Source organism: Chiloscyllium plagiosum, unplaced genomic scaffold, assembly GCF_037043375.1.
Source record: "Chiloscyllium plagiosum isolate Xiang-an unplaced genomic scaffold, Cpla_swu_hap1 HiC_scaffold_31, whole genome shotgun sequence".
Lineage (NCBI taxonomy): Eukaryota > Metazoa > Chordata > Chondrichthyes > Orectolobiformes > Hemiscylliidae > Chiloscyllium > Chiloscyllium plagiosum.
This window is the reverse complement of record NW_028270169.1, coordinates 349,914-369,222: the sequence shown is the minus strand read 5'-3', so window position 1 is coordinate 369,222 and position 19,309 is coordinate 349,914. Positions and strand designations below refer to the sequence as shown.

Genomic DNA, 19,309 nt, shown 5'->3' with positions numbered 1-19,309 from the left:
ATGGGAGGACCTTTGGACTGGAATTGGGACCCTATCGAAGATCAGTGAAAGATTAAAATGAAAATGATAAAGCCACTAAAGTTTGTCAGAAGAAACTGAAAGTCAGGACAGAGATGTCAATAATGTAGAAAGGAAAGAGAGCAGCTTTAGGAATAGCTTGCAAGTGGTGGAAGGGTATTGGCTTAGTGCTAAGCATCTATTGCCCTGTGCAGTGAATTCCCACACTGCCACCAAATTCCCTGAGCTAAATATTCACTCAGGCTGTGTCTCACTGCAGATGTGTTCACTCATTCCTGACCACGCATAGCTTATTTGTCATGTGCTTTCAACAGATCCTCTCTCAAAAAGAACTGAGGTGAGTTAAGATGACTCACATTTGTTAAGCTTCCATAGTAATCACCACCGATTAAGGCCCTATTCAGAATTAAGGTGATTGACTGCTCAGTTTATGCTGCATTTCGTGACAGCGAACTGCTGGGCAATTTTCCACATTGTAGGGTCAATCATGAACAATGGGAAGAATTGTGGACAGCTTTGGAACAGATAAAATAATGTTTATCTCTTTTATGCATGTTTTCTTGGTAGTGTGGATGTGCAGAGAGTTCTTGGAGTCCATGTGCATAAACCTCTGAAAGTTGCCACCCAGGTGGATAGTGCTGTTAAGAAGGCATACGGTGTGTTAAGTTTCATTTGTAGAGGGATTGAGTTCCAGAGCCACAATATCATGCTGCAACTATACAAAGCGCTGGTGCGGCCTCACTTGGAAAATTGTGTATAGTTCTGGTCGCCATATTTCGGGGAGGATGTGGAAGCATTGGAAAAGGTGCAGAGGAGATTTACCAGGATGGTGCCTGGTCTGGAGGGAAAGTCTTATGAGGAAAGGCTGAGAGATTTGGGTCTGTTCTCATTGGAAAGAAGAAGGCTAAGAGGAGATTTGATAGAGACATCCCAGATGATCAGAGGATTAGGTAGGGTAGACAGTGAAAGTCTTTTCCCTTGGATGATGACGTCAGCTTGTACGAGGGGGCATAACTACAAATTGAGGGGTGATAGATTTAAGACAGATGTCAGAAGCAGGTTCTTTATGCAGAGAGTGGTAAGGGTGTGGAAATGCCCTACCTGTTAATGTAGTCAACTCAGCCACATTAGGGAGATTTAAACAATCCTTAGATTAGCACATGGATGATGATGGGATAGTGTAGGGGGACGAGCTGAGAATAGTTCACAGGTCGGCGCAACATCGAGGGCCAAAGGCCCTGTTCTGCGCTGTATTGTTCTATGTTCTATGTTCCTATACTGTAAAGTGACAATCTCTTGTTTTGTCTTTTCCAGAAGCTGAGAAATCTCGTATCAGGCCTGGCTTCACCATGGCTATCAGCTTTTTGCCCTCACAATTCTTGGTAAATATGAAATACTACATAATACACTTGTTAATATAGATTAATGGGATTGTAGCAGCAAAGTTACAAATTTTGGCTCAGACAGAAATAAACTATGGTGGTGAATTGTTGCTTTTTTAGACTGGGAAATGTGGTGTTCACCAGAGCTTGGTATGAGAATACTTCCCTTTTTGATTAAATATTAATGGTCAGGATTTGGGTGTGAATTGGATGATTTTAAAACTTACAGGTGAAACACAATTCTAAAATGTAGTGAGCAATGAAACCATTGTAGTAACAAAGTAAGATGCAGGTCCATTATGCAGGGCAGACATACAGAGATGAAATTTAATGCAGAAAAGTGTGATACGATTAATTTGATAAGAAGAATCAGGAGAGTGTGAATAAAGACTTATGGTCAAAATTGAGGGTGTTCACAAAGTGGGCATGAGCACGACAAGAGAGAATGCAAACAGATTAGAAAAGTTAATAAAAAAGACAAAAGATGTAAAATACTCTGCTGACACATAAATAAACAAAAAGGAAAAGCAGGATGGGAATAAAACATAAGATTGTGAGAAGATTTGTAGCTCGGGTGCTCGTTGCTGTGGTTCTGTTCGCCGAGCTGGAAGTTTTTGTTGCAAACGTTTCGTCCCCTGTCTAGGTGACATCCTCAGTGCTTGGGAGCCTCCTGTGAAGCGCTTCTGTGGTGTTTCCTCTGGCATTTATAGTGGCCTCTCCCTGCCGCTTCTGGTTGTCAGTTTCAGCTGTCCGCTGTAGTGGCCGGTATATTGGGTCCAGGTCGATGTGTTTGTTGATGGAGTTTGTGGATGAGTGCCATGATTCTAGGAATTCCCTGGCTGTTCTTTGTTTCGCTTGCCCTATAATGGTAGTGTTGTCCCAGTCAAATTCATGTTGCTTGTCGTCTGCGTGTGTGGCTACTAAGGATAGCTGGTCGTGTCGTTTCGTGGCTAGTTGATGTTCGTGGATGCGGATCGTTAGCTGTCTTCCTGTTTGTCCTATATAGTGTTTTGTGCAGTCCTTGCATGGGATTTTGTACACTACATTAGTTTTGCTCATGCTGGGTATCGGGTCCTTCGTTCTGGTGAATTGTTGTCTGAGTGTGGCTGTTGGTTTGTGTGCTGTTATAAGTCCTAGTGGTCGCAGTAGTCTGGCTGTCATTTCAGAGATGTTCTTGATATATGGTAGTGTGGCTAGTCCTTTGAGTTGCGGCATGTCCTCGTCCCGTTGTCTTTCCCTTAGGCATCTGTTGATGAAATTGCGAGGATATCCGTTTTTGGCGAATACCTTGTATAGGTGTTCCTCTTCCTCTTTTTGCAGTTCTGGTGTGCTGCAGTGTGTTGTGGCCCTTTTGAATAGTGTCTTGATGCAACTTCGTTTGTGTGTATTGGGGTGGTTGCTTTCATAGTTCAGGACTTGGTCTGTGTGTGTGGCTCTCCGTTTGGTGTTCTCTGTACCCTCACGTCTAGGAATGGGAGTTGGTTGTCCTTTTCTTCCTCTCTCGTGAATCGGATTCCTGTGAGTGTGGAGTTGATGATCCGGTGTGTTTTCTCTATTTCCGTGTTTTTAATGATTACAAAGGTGTCATCAACGTATTTGACCCACCGGATCATCAACTCCACACTCACAGGAATCCGATTCACGAGAGAGGAAGAAAAGGACAACCAACTCCCAAACGGAGAATTCACCACTAAGGTACACAGGAAAGCCACACACACAGACCAAGTCCTGAACTATGAAAGCAACCACCCCAATACACACAAACGAAGTTGCATCAAGACACTATTCAAAAGGGCCACAACACACTGCAGCACACCAGAACTGCAAAAAGAGGAAGAGGAACACCTATACAAGGTATTCGCCTAAAACGGATATCCTCGCAATTTCATCAACAGATGCCTAAGGGAAAGACAACGGAACGAGGACATGCCGCAACCCAAAGGACTAGCCACACTACCATACATCAAGAACATCTCTGAAATGACAGCCAGACTACTGCGACCACTAGGACTTATAACAGCACACAAACCAACAGCCACACTCAGACAACAACTCACCAGAACGAAGGACCCGATACCCAGCATGAGCAAAACTAATGTAGTGTACAAAATCCCATGCAAGGACTGCACAAAACACTATATAGGACAAACAGGAAGACAGCTAACGATCCGCATCCACGAACATCTACTAGCCACAAAACGACACGACCAGCTATCCCTAGTAGCCACTCACGTAGACGACAAGCAACATGAATTTGACTGGGACAACACTACCATTATAGGGCAAGTGAAACAAAGAACAGCCAGGGAATTCCTAGAAGCATGGCACTCATCCACAAACTCCATCAACAAACACATCGACCTGGACCCAATATACCGGCCACTACAGCGGACAGCTGAAACTGACAACCGGAAGCAGCAGGGAGAGGCCACTATAAACACCGGAGGAAACACCACAGAAGCGCTTCACAGGAGGCTCCCAAGCACTGAGGATGTCACCTAGACAGGGGACGAAACGTTTGCAACAAAAACTTCCAGCTCGGTGAACAGAACCACAGCATAAAACATAAGAACATAGGATTTAGGAACAGGAGAAAGTCATTTGAATGTTCAAGCCTGCTCTGCCACTGAATAATATCATGGCTGATCGGATTATGGCCTGAACTCCACAATCCTGAGTTCCCCTCCTCACTTCCTGATATTGTCTTACTCCCTCACCCATAATTCTTGACTGACTTGTCTATCAAAAATCTATTCAACTTAGCCTTGAAAAAAAAATCAATGATTCATACTCCATTGTGTCCCAAGGAAGAGAATTCCACAGGCTCTGAAAAATATCATCTCCATCATAAAACGGAAATCTTTTATTCTCAAATTGTGACACCACATTCCAGTCTCCACCACAAGAGGAAATGTCCTCCAGAAATCCACCCTATTCAGTCCTCTTCTTACACATATGAGTCTGGGAAATTAGTAATGAATGATAAAGAGATGGCAGATGAATTGAACAGATATTTTGTGTCAGTCATCGCTAGAGAGGATTTGAGTAGCATTCCATAAATAGTTGTAAGTCAGGAATTGAAATGGAAGGAGGAAATCATGAAAAGTAGGGGATTCAGACATGCTATTACCATTGAATCCCCGATGATCAACCTCCTGAGGGTAAGTGATCTCGAATTCTGCAACTCACTTCCTGTCTCCTCATTTCCTGACTAGCATTTACAAGACATACGTCAGGAGTGTAATGGAATAGTTTCCACTTGTCTGTATAAGTGCAGTACCAACAGCACTCAAGAAGCACGACACTATCCAGGACATGTAGCCCATTGGACTGGCATTACATCCATTCCCTCCAACACTGATGCTCAGTGTCAGCAGTGTGTACCATTTACAAGATGTACTGCAGCAACTCACCAAGACTCCTTTGATAGCATCTTTTAAACCCATGAAACATAGAAACATAGAAAATAGGTACAGGAGTAGGCCATTCGGCCCTACGAGCCTGCACCACCTTTCAATACAATCATGGATGATCATGCAATCTCAGTATCCCATTCTTACCCTCTCCCCATACCCCTTGCCCCCTTTAACTCGAAGGGCCCTGTCCAACTCCCTCCTGAATATATCTAATGAACTGGCCCCAACAGCTTCCTGTGGGAGAGAATTCCACAGGTTCACATCTCAGTCCTGAATGGCTTACCCCTTATTCGTAGACTGAGACCCCTTGTTCTGGTCTTGCCCAACACTGAGAACATTCTTCCCACATTGGGCCTGTCCAGTCCCATCAGGATTTTATATGTTTCTATGAATTCTCCCTCATTCTTCTAAATTCCAGTGAATACAAGCCCAGTTGATCCAATCTTTCCTCATATGATAAGATTAGAGTGGTGCTGGAAAAGCATAGCAGGTCAGGCAACATCCGAGGAGCAGAACCCCCGATCCTCACCTTCCACCCCACCAACCTCCGCATAAACCACATCATCCGCCGACATTTCCGCCACCTACAAACGGACCTCACCACCAGGGATATATTTCTCTCCCCACCCCTATCTGCTTTCTGGAAAGATGGTTCCCTCTGTGACTACTTTGTCAGGTCCACGCCCCCAACAACCCACCCTCCCCTCCTGGCACCTTCCCCTGCCACCACAGGAATTATAAAACCTGTGCTCACACCTCCCCCCTCACCTCCATCCAAGGCCCCAAAGGAGCCTTCCACATCCACCAAAGTTTCACTTACACATCCACCAATGTCATTTATTGTATCCATTGCTCCCGATGTAGTCTCTTTTACATTGGGGAGACTGGACGCCTTCTTGCAGGGCGCTTTAGGGAACATCTCCAGAACATCCGCAACAATCAACCCCACCGCCCATTGGCTGAACATTTCAACTCCTCCTCCCACTCTGCCGAGGACATGCAGGTCCTGAGCCTTCTCCACTGCTACTTCCTCATTGCCCGACGCCTGGAGGAAGAACACCTCATCTTCTGCCTAGGAACACTTCAACCCCAGGGCATCTGTGGACTTCACCAGTTTTCTCATTTCCCCATCCCGCATCTTACCCCAGTTCCAACCTGCCAGCTCACCACCATCCACATGACCTGTCCTACGTGCCAATCTTCCTTCCCATCTATCCACTCTACCCTCCTCTCCAACCTATCACCTTTATCCCCCCTCCATCCACCTATTGCACTCCTAGTTACCTTCTCCCCAGTCCCACCCCCCCTCCCATTTATTTCTCCACCCTGGAGGCTCCCAACCTCATTCCTGATGAAGGGCTCCTGCCCGAAAAGTCGATTTTCCTGCTCCTTGGATGCTGCCTAACCTGCTATGCTTTTCCAGCACTACTCTAACCTTGACTCTAATCTCCAGCATCTGCAGTCCTCACTTTCACCTTTCCTCATATGTCAATCCAGCCATCCTGGGAATCAGTCTGGTGAACCTTCGCTAGACACCCTCAATAGCAAGGATTCCTTTCCTCAGACGAGGAGACCAAAACTGCACACAATACTCAAGTTGTGGCTTCACCAAGGCCCTGTGTAACTGCAACAAGATATTCTTCCCTTACCTTGCCTTATGGCAAGGACTGAATGACATCAAAGGTTCTAAAAAGAGACAATGCAAGATATCAGACGATGACATATCCCTCCCAGATCATCTCAACGCCTTCTATGGTCACTTTGAGCAGAATTTCAGTGGAGAGATAACACCTATTCCGACAAGTCCTGACGATCCTATCCCAACAGTCATTGCATCAGAGATCAGATCAGTTTTCCTTCGTGTGAATCCAAGGAAAGCGATGGGAACAGATGGAGTACCAAGCTGTGCACTCAGAGCATGCATAGATCAACTGGCAGAGGTCTTCTCAGACATCTTCAACCTCTCCCTGCAGCAGGCCACTGTCCCTGCCTGTTTCAAGAGGGCCAACGTCATCCCTGTGCCTAAGAAGGCTCATGAAGCATGTCTCAATGACTACTGCCCAGTGGCCCTAACTTCGGCGGTCATGAAGTCCTTTGAAAGGCTGGTCATGGCATTAATCAACTCCAGCCTCCCACTATTCTTGACCCACTCCACTATCAGACCAACAGATCCACGTCAGATACCATATCACTTGCCCTTCACTCCTCCCTAGAACATCTTGACACCAAGAACAGCTATGTAAGAATCCTCCTCATTGACTACAGTTCAGCCTTCAACACTATTATCCTCTCAAGACCGATTACTAAACTTAGTCATCTCAGAGTAAGCCCCATTTTCTGCAACTGGACCTTTAGTTTCCTGACCCACAGCCCACAATCAGTGAAGATTGGGGACAATATTTCATTCTCACTAACACTCAACACTGGAACCCTCCAGGGGTGCGTACTCAGCCCGCTACTGTACTCACTGTACACCCACGACTGTGTCGCCAAATACCAGACTAATGCCATTTACAAGTTTGCTGATGACACCACCATAGTCGGTCGAATCTCAGATCGCGACGAAACAGACTACAGACGGGAGATGGAAGACCTAGAAAAATGGGGCACTGAGATCACCCTAGCTCTCATGCCGGCAAAACCAGGGAACTCATTATTGACTTTCGGTGGGATGTTATTCATGCCCCCTACACATTAACAGCACAGAAGTGGAACGAATGGAGAGTGTCAAGCTTCTGGGAGTGGTTATCCACAACAAACTTTCTTGGACTCTTCATGTGGACACACTGGTTACAAAGGCCCAACAATGTCTTCTTCTTCAGGCAGCTGAGGAAATTTGGCACGACTGCGAATACCCTTGCTAACTTTTATAGGTGTGCCATCGAGAGCATTCTGTCTGGATGTATCAGTACCTGGTATGGCAACTGTACCATTCAAGATTGGAGATGGTTACAGAGAGTGGTGAACTCGGCCTGGACAATCATAAAAGCCAACCTCCCATTTATAGAATCCAGCTACCAGGCCCACCAGCATTCTCAAAGATCCATCCCACCCTGGCAATGCTTTTCTACAACCTCTACCATCAGGGAGAAGGTACAAAAGCCTGAACACACGCACCAGCTGGTTTCATAAAGTGTCTACCCTACAGTTGTTAGAATACTGAATGGAGTCACAAAATTCTTAACATTTGCCTGTACCTGTGTTTTTGTTTTTACTGCTATTTACCTATTATTTACTTGCCTATGCTACTTAACTATGTAATCTGCCTGTATTGTTCGCAAGACAAAGCTTTTCACTGTGCCTCGGTACATGTGACAATAAATTAAATTCAATTACTCCGATACTCAAATCCTCTCGCTATGAAGGAAACCATGCCATTATCTTTGCTCACTGCCTGCCTCACCTGTGTGCTAACCTTCAGCGACTGTTAAATATGATACCCAGGTCTTGTTGCACCTCACCTTTTCCTAAAGTGCCACCATTCAGATAATAATCTGCCTTCCTAAATTTGACACCAAAGTGGATAACCTCACATTTATCTATATGATATTGCATTAGTCAAGTATTTGCCTACTTAGCTAGTCTGTCCGAGGCACCCTGCAGCCTCTTAGCATCCTCCTTACAGCGCACACTGCCACCCAGCTTAGTGTCACCTGCAAATGTGGAGATTGTGCATTCAATTCCTTTGTTCAAATCGTGAACTGCTGAGCTTGCAGAACTGAACTCTGTGGCACTCCAATCATCACTGCCTGTCACTCTGAAAAGGACCCACTTATTCCAACTCTCTGCTTCCTGTCTGTCCATGTCATCCTTCACCTCCGATACCATGAGCTTCAATTTTCCTTACTATTCTCTTCTTTGGGACCTTTTTTGAAAGTCCAGATGCACAGAATCTACTAAATCACCATTGTCTATTCAACTGCTCACATCCTCAAAAAAATCCAGAATTTTGGTCAAGCATGTTTTCCCTTTAGTTGGCCAATTCTACCACCGCTTTCCAAATACTCAGTTATTACATCCTTAATGATTAAGCATTTTCCCCACCACCACTGTCAGGCTAGCTGGCTGATAATTCCCCCTTTTCTCTCTCTCTTCTTTTTTTCAAGTGTGGAGTTACATTAGCTACCATTGAGTCCATTGGAAGATAAACTCTTCTAGAGTGGAAAATGCTGGAATATAATGATCAATGCTTCTACTATTTCTAGTGCCACTTCATTAAGTACTTTAAATGCAGAGCATCAGGCCCTGGGGCCTTATCAGGTTTTAATCCCATCAGTTTCCACAATACCATTTCCTGACTAATAAGGATTTCCTTCAGTTCCTTCTTCATGTTTAACCCTCTGTCCCGTAGCATTTCCTGAAGATTATTTATGTCCTCCTTAGTGAAGACAGACCCAAACTATATTTTCAACTGGTCTGTCATCTCTTTGTTGTCCATTATGATTTCACCTGATTTTAACTATAAGATTTTAACTCTAACATTTGTCTTTACCAGTCTTTTACTCTTCACAGATCTAAAGAAGCTATTGCAGTCAGTTTTTATGTTTTCAGCAAGCTTACCTTCATATTCTATTTTTCTTTCCAACTGAAAAACTTTGTCTTCCTCTGCTGAATTTTAAATTTCTCCCAGTCCTCGGGTTTGCTGCTTTTTCTGACCAATTTTAATGCCTCCTCTTTGACTTTAACACTATTCCTGATTTCCCTTATTAGTCATCATTGAACCGCCTTCCCTGTTTTATTCTTACACCAAACAGGGATGTACAATTGTTGTAGTTCATCCATGTGTTCTTTAAATGTCTGCCGTTGCCTATCAACTGTCAACCTCTTAAGTATCCTTGGCCAGTTTGTTGTAGCCCATGCATGCCTCATACCATCAAAGTTAGTTTTCTTTAAATTACGGACCCTGGTTTCAGATTTAATTGCATCACTCTCCATCTTAATGAAGAATTCTACCATATTCTGGTCAATCTTCCCCAAAGGATCTCATATCACAATGTTGCTAATTAATCCGCTCTCATTACACAGCACCGTTTAGGATGACTTGCTCTCTAGTTGGTTCCTTGACATATTGGTAAAGGAAACCACCCCTCATACACTCCAGGAAATACTCCTTCATGGCATTGCTACCAGTTTGATTAGTCCAATCAATATGTAGATCGAGGTCACCCATAATAACTGCTCCATGCAAATCTAATTTCCTGTTTGATACAGTTCCCAACATCACAACAACTGTCTGATGGTCTGTGCACAACACGACTAACATTTCTTTCCCTGTGGTGTTCTGCAGCTCCACCCATACAGATTCCGCATTGTCCAGGCTAATGTCCTCCCCTGCTATTGTATTAATCTCCTCCTTAACCAGCAACACTACCCCACCACCCTTTTCTTTATGTCTGTCTTTCACAAATGTTAAATTCTAATCCTTGGTTGCGCTGGAGCTATGTCTCTGTGATCCCTGTTACAACATATACATTAACAACTGTTGCACAGTTAATTTATCCACCTTATTGTAAATGCTCCATGCATTGAAACATAGAGCATTCAGGCTAAATTTTTTGACATTTATTGCCCTCTTAAAGTCATTGTGAAAAGTGGCCTATTTGATTGTCTATGGTTTCTCTGCCTTCCACTTTCACTTTTCCTTTTACTGTCCTTTGTTTCTGTCCCTACTCGACTTTCCTCCGACTTCCTGCAGTGGTTCCCATTCCCCTGCCATATTAGTTTAAACCCTCCCCAGCATTACCAGCGAACACTTCGCCTAGGACATTGGTTCCAGTTCTACCAGGTGCAGACCATCCAGTTTCTACTGGTCCCAACTCCCCCAGAGCTGCTTCCAATGTCCCAGGAATTTGAGTCCCTCTCTCTTGCACCATCCTTCAAGCTACGTATTCATCTTCACTATCCTGCCATTCCTACTCTGACTAGCACATAGCACTGGTAGCAATCCTAAGATTACTATCTTTAGATCCTACATTTTAGTTTAACTCTTAACTCCCTAAATTCAGCTTCTAGGACTTCATCACTTTTTTTTAACCTACATCATTCATACCTACATCATGCACCACAGGGACAAAGTGAGGACTGCAGATGCTGGAGATCAGAGTCAAAAAGTGTGGTACTGGAAAAGCACAGCCCCCTCACCCTGCACCCGTCCGCCAGTCACAGAATGTCCTGAAGCCACTCCGAGACATCCTTGACCCTTGCACCAGGGAGGCAACATACCATTCTGGACTCTCGTTTGCAGCCGCAGAAATGCCTATCGATTCCCCTTACATCTATTCCACTATCACTGTAGTTCCTGCACTCCTATGCAGCAGAGCCAGTCATGGTGCCCTGAACCTTGCTGCTGCTACCTTTCCCTGGTGAGCAATCTCCCCTAACAGTATCCAAAATAGTATACCTGTTTTGGAAGGAGTTGACTGCAGGGGACCACGGGACTGCCTTCCTCTGTCTGTTGGTCACCCATTCCCTATCTTCCTCAGTAATTTTATTTGTGATGTGGCTAACTTACTGAGCGTGCTATCCACAATTCCCTTAGCCTTATGGATGCTCCAAAGTGAATCCATTCACAGCTCCAGAGCTGTCAAGCGGTCAGGCAGGAGCTGCAGCTGGACACATTTCCTGCATGCAAAGGAGTCAGGGACATCGAAACTGTCCCTGAATTCCCACATCACACAGAGGAGCATGACACAGGTCTGGGATCTCCTGCCATGACTTAACTTTTAAGTTAACAACAGTAGAAAAGCAAAGAGAAAATAAGAGAGAAGAAAAACTACTTACCACTCACTTACCTGCTGCCTGTGACTTCATGGTTAAACTTCCTTCTACTTCTCCTTTACCCTTGTGTCTTTAGCAGCTACAGTAGTTTGTACATTCTCCGACTGCCTTACCTTGCTGCTGCTCGCCCTCCTCACTGAAACCCAACATTCACCTAAACCTCCAGCAGTACTTCAACCACAAAGCTGCCCTTCTAAAAAATGTCTGCAGTGTGAACTCTAACATCTTGAAGAACAAGGGCAGTAGATACATAGAAACGCTGCCACCTACAAGTCACTCACATCTTGACATAGAATTGCATCACAGCTATATCACTATTGCTGGGTCAAAGTATAAGAGCCACCTTTCTTATAATATTTAAAATTTACCAAGGGTATCAAATTGGCTGGTGGTAGTGGTGTGGGAGATGTCAGGTAGATGTGTACGGTCAGTACTGAGAAGGACTACAACATATTAATGGATTCATTGAAGAATGGGATGTAATGAATAAAAGGACTTCAGCACAATTAAGTGCAAGGAAATATCTATTGGTTTGATGGATTAGGAGTCACATAATACTTTAGAAAGTAAGAGCTGAACTTTATCCTAGAGGCTGAAGATGCAAAGCTGGCGCCACAAACAGGTGGCAACCCTAATTTGGCTAGCAGGAGACCCAGAGAAGCATTTGTCCTGTTGTGGTTAACTAATTGCAATTATTTGAGAGTTGCCTTTAAATGTTGCCAGCCATTCAATGCAATATGATCAACATTCTAGGGGTTACCACTGACCAGAAACTGAATTGGAGTAGCCATTAAGTACTGTGGCTATAAAAACTGGGCAGATATTTGAAATCCTGTAGCAAGTAACTCAACTTCTCACTTGCCTGAATGAACATAGAACAAAGAAAAGTACAGCACAGAACAGGCCCTTAGGCCCACGATGTTGTGCCGAGACTTAATTCTAATGTAAAATAGAATAACAACCAACGCACCCCTCAAATCACTGCTATCCATGTGCATGTCCAGCAGTCGCTTAAATGTCCCCAATGACTTCGCTTCCACCACCTCAGCTGGCAATGCATTCCATGCATTCACAACTCTCTGCGTAAAGAAGTGAGTGCAGCTTAAACAGCACTGAAGAAGCTGGACTCCATTCAGGATGAAGCAGCCTGCTTGATTGACAGCACATCCACAGCAATCCCTCTAGCACCGATATTACATACCAGCAGTTGTGTACAATCTACAAGATGCACTACAGAAATTTATCTAAGCTCCTTAGTCAGCACTTTCCAAACCCACAACCAGTACTGTCTTGAAGAAAAAGGCATGTAAATACATGTGAACATCTGCAAATTGACCTCCAAGCCAGTCACCATCTTGACTTGGAAATATATTGCCTTTCCTTCCGTGTCGCAGGGTCACAATTCTGGAACTTCTGCTTATCAGCGGATCCAAACACTCAATCCACTCATCACAGGAATTCCTAGACAACATTAAGAACATAAACATAACAAGAATAAATAATGGTCTCATTTGATGTAATGGCACTGTTCACTTCAATTGACAAAACTCTAGCCAGAGAGACAATAGCCAATTTCCTGAACAAACAGAACAGACAACACAATGGGAACCTATCAACAAGGACTGCATACTCAAACTACTAGACTGGTGCTTAACAACACAATTTACATTCAACAACCAAATGTCTGAACAGATCAATGGGACATCTATGGGTTCACCATCTCTGGGCTCATAGCAGAAGCAGTGATGCAAACACTAGAGCAATCAGCCCTCGCACAAATCCAACCCAAACTCTGGATCAGATACATGAACGACACTTTTGTTATCATTAAGAGAACAAAAATCAAGAACACACACGAGTGTCAGTGTGGACTTATTGGGCCGAAGGGCCGGTTTCCACACTGTAAGGAATCTAATCTAAATCTAAAACCAACACCATGCTCACAGGGATCAGATTTACGAGAGAGGAGGAAACCAACAATCAACTCCCATTTCTGGATGTGATGGTAGAAAGAACATATAACAGTGAATGCACCACAAAAATGTACAGGAAAGCCACACACAAACCAGGTCCTGAACGACAATAGCAACCACCCAAACACACAGAAGAGAAGCTGCATTAGGACCATCTCCAAAAGGGCTACAACACACTGCAGTACACCCAACCTATGAAAGGAAGAAGGGAACACCTCGAGAGTATTTGCCTGGAACAAATGTCCCCGCAGCTTCATCTGCAGGTGCCTTACAGACAAACAACACGACAAGGACATACCATGAACTAACTCACTAGCCACGCTACCTTACACAAAAAATGTCTCGTAACTGACAGCCAGACTTCTCCGACTGCTGAGATTCATAGAACATCGAAGAATACAGCGCAGTACAGGCCCTTCGGCCCTCAATGTTGCGCCGATCCAAGCCCACCTAACCTACACTAGCCACTATCTTCCATATGCCTATCCAATGCCCGCTTAAATGCCCATAAAGAGGGAGAGTCCACCACTGCTACTGGCAGGGCATTCCATGAACTCACGACTCGCTGAGTAAAGAACCTACCCCTAACATCTGTCCTATACCTACCACCCCTTAATTTAAAGCTATGCCCCCTCGTAATAGCTGACTCCATATGTGGAAAAAGGTTCTCACGGTCAACCCTATCTAAACCCCTAATCATCTTGTACACCTCTATCAAGTCACCCCTAAGCCTTCTTTTCTCCAATGAAAACAACCCCAAGTGCCTCAGCCTTTCCTCATACGATCTTCCTACCATACCAGGCAACATCCTGGTAAACCTCCTCTGCACCCGTTCCAGTGCCTCCACATCCTTCCCATAGTATGGCGACCAAAACTGCACACAATACTCCAGATGCGGCCGCACCAGAGTCTTATACAACTGCAACATGATCTCAGGACTCCGGAACTCAATTCCTCTACCAATAAAAGCCAGTACGCCATATGCCTTCTTCACCACACTATTTACCTGGGTGGAAACTTTCAAGGATCTGTGTACATGGACACCAAGATCCCTCTGCTCATCCACACTACCAAGTATCCGACCATTAGCCCAGTACCCCATCTTTTTGTTACTCATACCAAAGTGAATCACCTCACACTTAGCTACATTGAACTCCATTTGCCACCTTTCTGCCCAGTTCTGCAGCTTATCTATATCCCACTGTAACCTGCCACATCCTTCCTCACTGTCAAGAACTCCACCGACTTTCGTATCATCCACAAACTTGCTCACCCAACCTTCTAGCCCCTCCTCCAGGTCATTCATAAAAATGACAAACAGCAATGGTCCCAAAACAGATCCTTGCGGAACACCGCTAGTGACGGCACTCCAAGATGAACCTTTACCATCAACTACTACCCTCTGTCTTCTTCCAGCCAGCCAATTCCTAATCTAAACCTCCAACTCACCCTCAATGCCATATCTCCGTATTTTCTGCAGTAGCCTACCATGGGGAACCTTATCAAACGCCTTACTAAAATCCATATATAACTACATCTACCGCTTTCCCCTCATCAACCTCCTTCGTCACCTTTTCAAAGAATTCAATAAGGTTTGTGAGGCACGACCTGCCCTTCACAAAACCATGCTGACTATCCTTGATCACATTATTCCTATCCAGATGTGCATAAATCCTATCCCTTACAATTCTCTCTAAGACTTTGCCCACAACAGAAGTGAGACTCACCGGCCTATAGTTACTAGGGTTATCCCTACTCCCCTTTTTGAACAAGGGAACCACATTTGCTATCCTCCAGTCTTCTGGCACTACTCCTGTAGACAAAGAGGACATAAAAATCAAGGCCAATGGCTCTGCAATCTCCTCCCTTGCTTCCCAGAGAATCCTAGGATAAATGCCATCAGGCCCAGGGGACTTATCTATTTTCACCCTTTCCAGAATTTCCAACACCTCTTCCCTACATACCTCAAAGCCATTCATTCTACTTAATTGTGACTCAGTATTCACATCGGCAACAATGTCCTGTTCCTGAGTGAATACTGACGAAAAGTATTCATTCAGTGTCTCCCCAATCTCTTCATTTCCACACGCAACTTCCCACTACTATCCTTGACTGGACCTATTCCTACCCTAGTCATTCTTTTATTCCTGACAGTCCATAAACTGACAGCCACACTCAGACAACAACTCACCAGGATGAAAGACCTGTGCCCATTATGTGCAAGTAATTTACAAGATTCCATGCAAAGACTGCATGAAAGACTACACAGGACAAACTGGCAAACAATTAGCAATCTGCATTCACAAACACCAACGAGCCACTAAATGCCACGACCAGCTGTCTGTAGTAGCCACACAGACACACAGATGACAGGACCACAAATTCAACTGGGACAACACAACTATCATAGGACAAACCAAACAAAGGATGGCCAGAGAATTTCTAGTAGCATTGCACTCATCCAAGTACTCCATCAACAAGCACAAAGACTCAGACCTAATATACTAGCCACTACAATGAACAATTGGAATCGGCAACTGGAAGCAGCAAGAACAGAACCAAATAAATTCCAGAAGGCACAGTACAGCAGCTCTTCACAAGAGGCTCCAAAGCACTGAAGATGTCACCAAGACAGGGGACAAATCAACTTCCCAGCTTGGCGAACATATCCACAACAATAACTTCCTCCCTTACAGAAATTTGGGTCTTCCTGCTCTACGGGGATTGCAGCAAATTAAGAAGACAGTTCACCACCACCTTTTTAAGGGAAATTAATGATGGGCAAAAAATGATGACCCAGCTAACAACACCTAATTCCTATGAATTAATTATTTTAAAAAATGGCTTAGTTGGACTCATTCTGTCTGGTCTATCCATCAGCTTTTACTTCAAAGAACAAAGAAAATTTACAGCCCAGGAACAGGCCCTTCAGCCCTCCAAGCCTGAGCCGATCTAAATCCACTGTCTAAACCTATTGCCCAATTCCTGAACATCTGTATCACTCTGCTCTCCATCTACTCATGCATCTGTCCAAACACATCTTAAATGCATCTACCGTGCCTGCCTCGACTACCTCTGCTAACAATGCAGTCCAGGCACCTAGCATCCTCTGTGTAAAGTACATGCAGCGTGTATTCCCCTTAAATTTTTCACCTCTCACCTTGAAAGCGTGACCTCTCGTTATTGAATCCTTCATCCTGGGAAAAATCTCTATCTACCCTGTCTATACCCTTGATGATTTTGTAGACTTTAATCAGGTCCCCCCTCAATTTCCTTTTTTATAATGAATCTAACCTACTCAACTTCTCTTCATAGTTAGCACCGTCCATACCAGGCAACATCCTCGTAAACCTTCTCTGCACCCTCTCCAAAGTGTCCACATCCTTTTGATAAAGTTTTCTATTTTCAAATAGAACATGGAATATTACAGCGCAGTACAGACCCTTCAGCCCTCAATGTTACACTGCCCTGTGAAATCAACCTGAAGCCCATCTAACCTAAACTATTCCATTCTCATCCATATGCCTATCCAATGACTATTTAAATGCCTGTAAAGTGGGCGAGTCTACTACTATTGCAGGCGGTGATCCACGCCCCTACTACTCTCTGAGTAAAGAAACTACCTCTGATATCTGTCCTATATCTGATCACTCCTCATTTTGAAGGTATGTCCCCTCATGCTAGCCATCACCGTCTGAGGAAAAGGAATCTCACTGTCCACCTGATCTAACCCTCTGATTTTCTTATATGTCTCAATTAAGTCACCTCTTAACATTCTTCTCTCTCATGAAAACAGCCTCAAGTCCCTCAGCTTTTCTCGCAAGACCTCCCCTTCCATACCAGGCAACATTCTAGTAAATCTCCTCTGAACCCTTTCCAAACCTTCCACATCCTTCCTGCAGTGTGGTGATCAGAACTATATGCAATACTCCAAGTGTGGCCACACCAGAGGTTTGTACAGCTGCAGCATGATCTCATGGTTCCGAAACTCAATCCCTCTACTAATAAAAGCTAACATACCGTTTGCCTTCTTAACAGCCCTATCAATCTGGGTGGCAACTTTGAGGGATGTGTGTACTTGGACGTTGAGATCTCTATGCTCATCTCCACGATCAAGAATCTTATCATTCACCCAGTACTCTGCATTCCTGTTACTCCTTCCAAAGTGAATCATCTCACACTTTTCTGCATTAAACCCCATTTGCCACCTCTCAGCCCAGCTCTGCAGCTTATCTCTGTGTCCCTCTGTAACCTACAACATCCTTCAGCACTATCCACAACTCCACCGACCTTAGTGTCATCCGCAAATTTACCAACCCATCCTTCTACGCCCTCATCCAGGTCGTTTATAAAAATGACAAACAGCACTGGACCCAAAACAGTACACCACTAATAACTGAACTTCAGGATGAACATTTCCTATCAGCCACCACCTTCTGTCTTCTTTCAGCTAGCCAATTTCTGATCCAGACTTCTAAATCACCTTCAATCTCATGCCTCTCTATTTTGTGCAGTAGTCTACCATGGGGAACGTTATAAAACACCTTACAGAGATCCGTACAAACCATATCAACAGCTTTACCCTCATCCATCTGTTTGGCCACCTCAAAGAACTCAATAAGGTTTGTGAGGCATGACTTACCCTTCACAAAACTGTGTTGACTATCCCTAATCAACTTACTCCTCTCTAGATGATTATAAATCCTAGCTCTTATAACCTTTTCCAACATTTCTCCCACAACCAAAGTAAGGCTCACTGGTCTATAATTGCCAGGGTTGTATGTACTCCCCTTCTTGAACAAGGGGACAACATTTGCTATCTTCCAGTCTTTTGGCACTATTCCCGTAGACAATGAGAACATAAAGATCAAAGCCAAAGGCTCTGTAATCTCCTCCCTGGCTTCCCAGAGAATCCTAGGATAATTTCCATCTGGCCCAGGGGACATTTCTTTTTTCACACAGAATTTCTAACACCTCCTCCTTGTGAACCTCAATCCCATCTAGTCTGGTAGCCTGTTTCTCAGTATTCTCCTTGACAACATTGTCTTTTTCCAGTGTGAATACTGATGAAAAATATTCATTTAGTGCTTTCCCTATCTCCTCTGACTCCATGCACAACTTCCCACTGCTATCCTTGATTGGCCCTAATCTTACTCTAGTCTTTCTTTTATCCCTTATATACCTAAAGAAAGCTTTAGAGTTTTCCCTGATCCTACCCGCCAATAACTTCTCATGTCCCCATCTCGCTCATCTTAGCTCTCTCTTTAGGTCCTTCCTGGCTACCTTGTAACTCTCAATCACCCTAACTGAACCTTCACATCTCATCCGAACATGCCTTCTTCTTCCTCTTGACAAGAAAATCAACTTCCTTCATAAATCCCGCTCGTGCGCTTGACAACCTCCTCCCTGTCTGACAAGTACATACTTAACAAGGACTGACAGTGGCTGTTTCTTGAATAAGCTCTACATTTCTATTGTGCCCATGCCCTGCACTTTCCTTCCTCATCCTGTGCATCTTAAATCTTGTCTAATTGCATTGTAATTGCCTTTCCCCCAGCTGGAGTTCTTGCCCTGCGGTGTATACCAATCCCTTTCCATCACTAGAGTTAAAACATAAGTGAATTGTGGTCACTGTTACCAAAGTGTTCACCTACCTCCAAATCTAATACCTGGCGGGGTTCATTACCCAGTACCAAATCTAATGTGGCCTTGCCCCTTGTTGGCCTGTCTACATACTGTGTCA

The 19,309-nt window shown here is 44.2% G+C and overlaps 1 protein-coding gene across 3 annotated transcripts in view; it reads left to right on the top strand.

The window, feature by feature from the left end:
- The window catches only part of LOC122561888 (integrin alpha-E-like), a 397,374-nt gene that overhangs the window by 46,850 nt on the left and 331,215 nt on the right, over positions 1 to 19,309 (top strand). For all 3 annotated transcript variants that reach the window (XR_006315137.2, XM_043714220.2, XM_043714221.2), the window contains one exon: positions 1,333 to 1,400. Coding sequence is in view for 2 of the 3 variants with exons in the window: in XM_043714220.2 (XP_043570155.2) it covers positions 1,333 to 1,400 (68 nt within the window). In the remaining variant the exon portion in view is untranslated. The remainder of the gene's footprint in view (positions 1 to 1,332; positions 1,401 to 19,309) is intronic.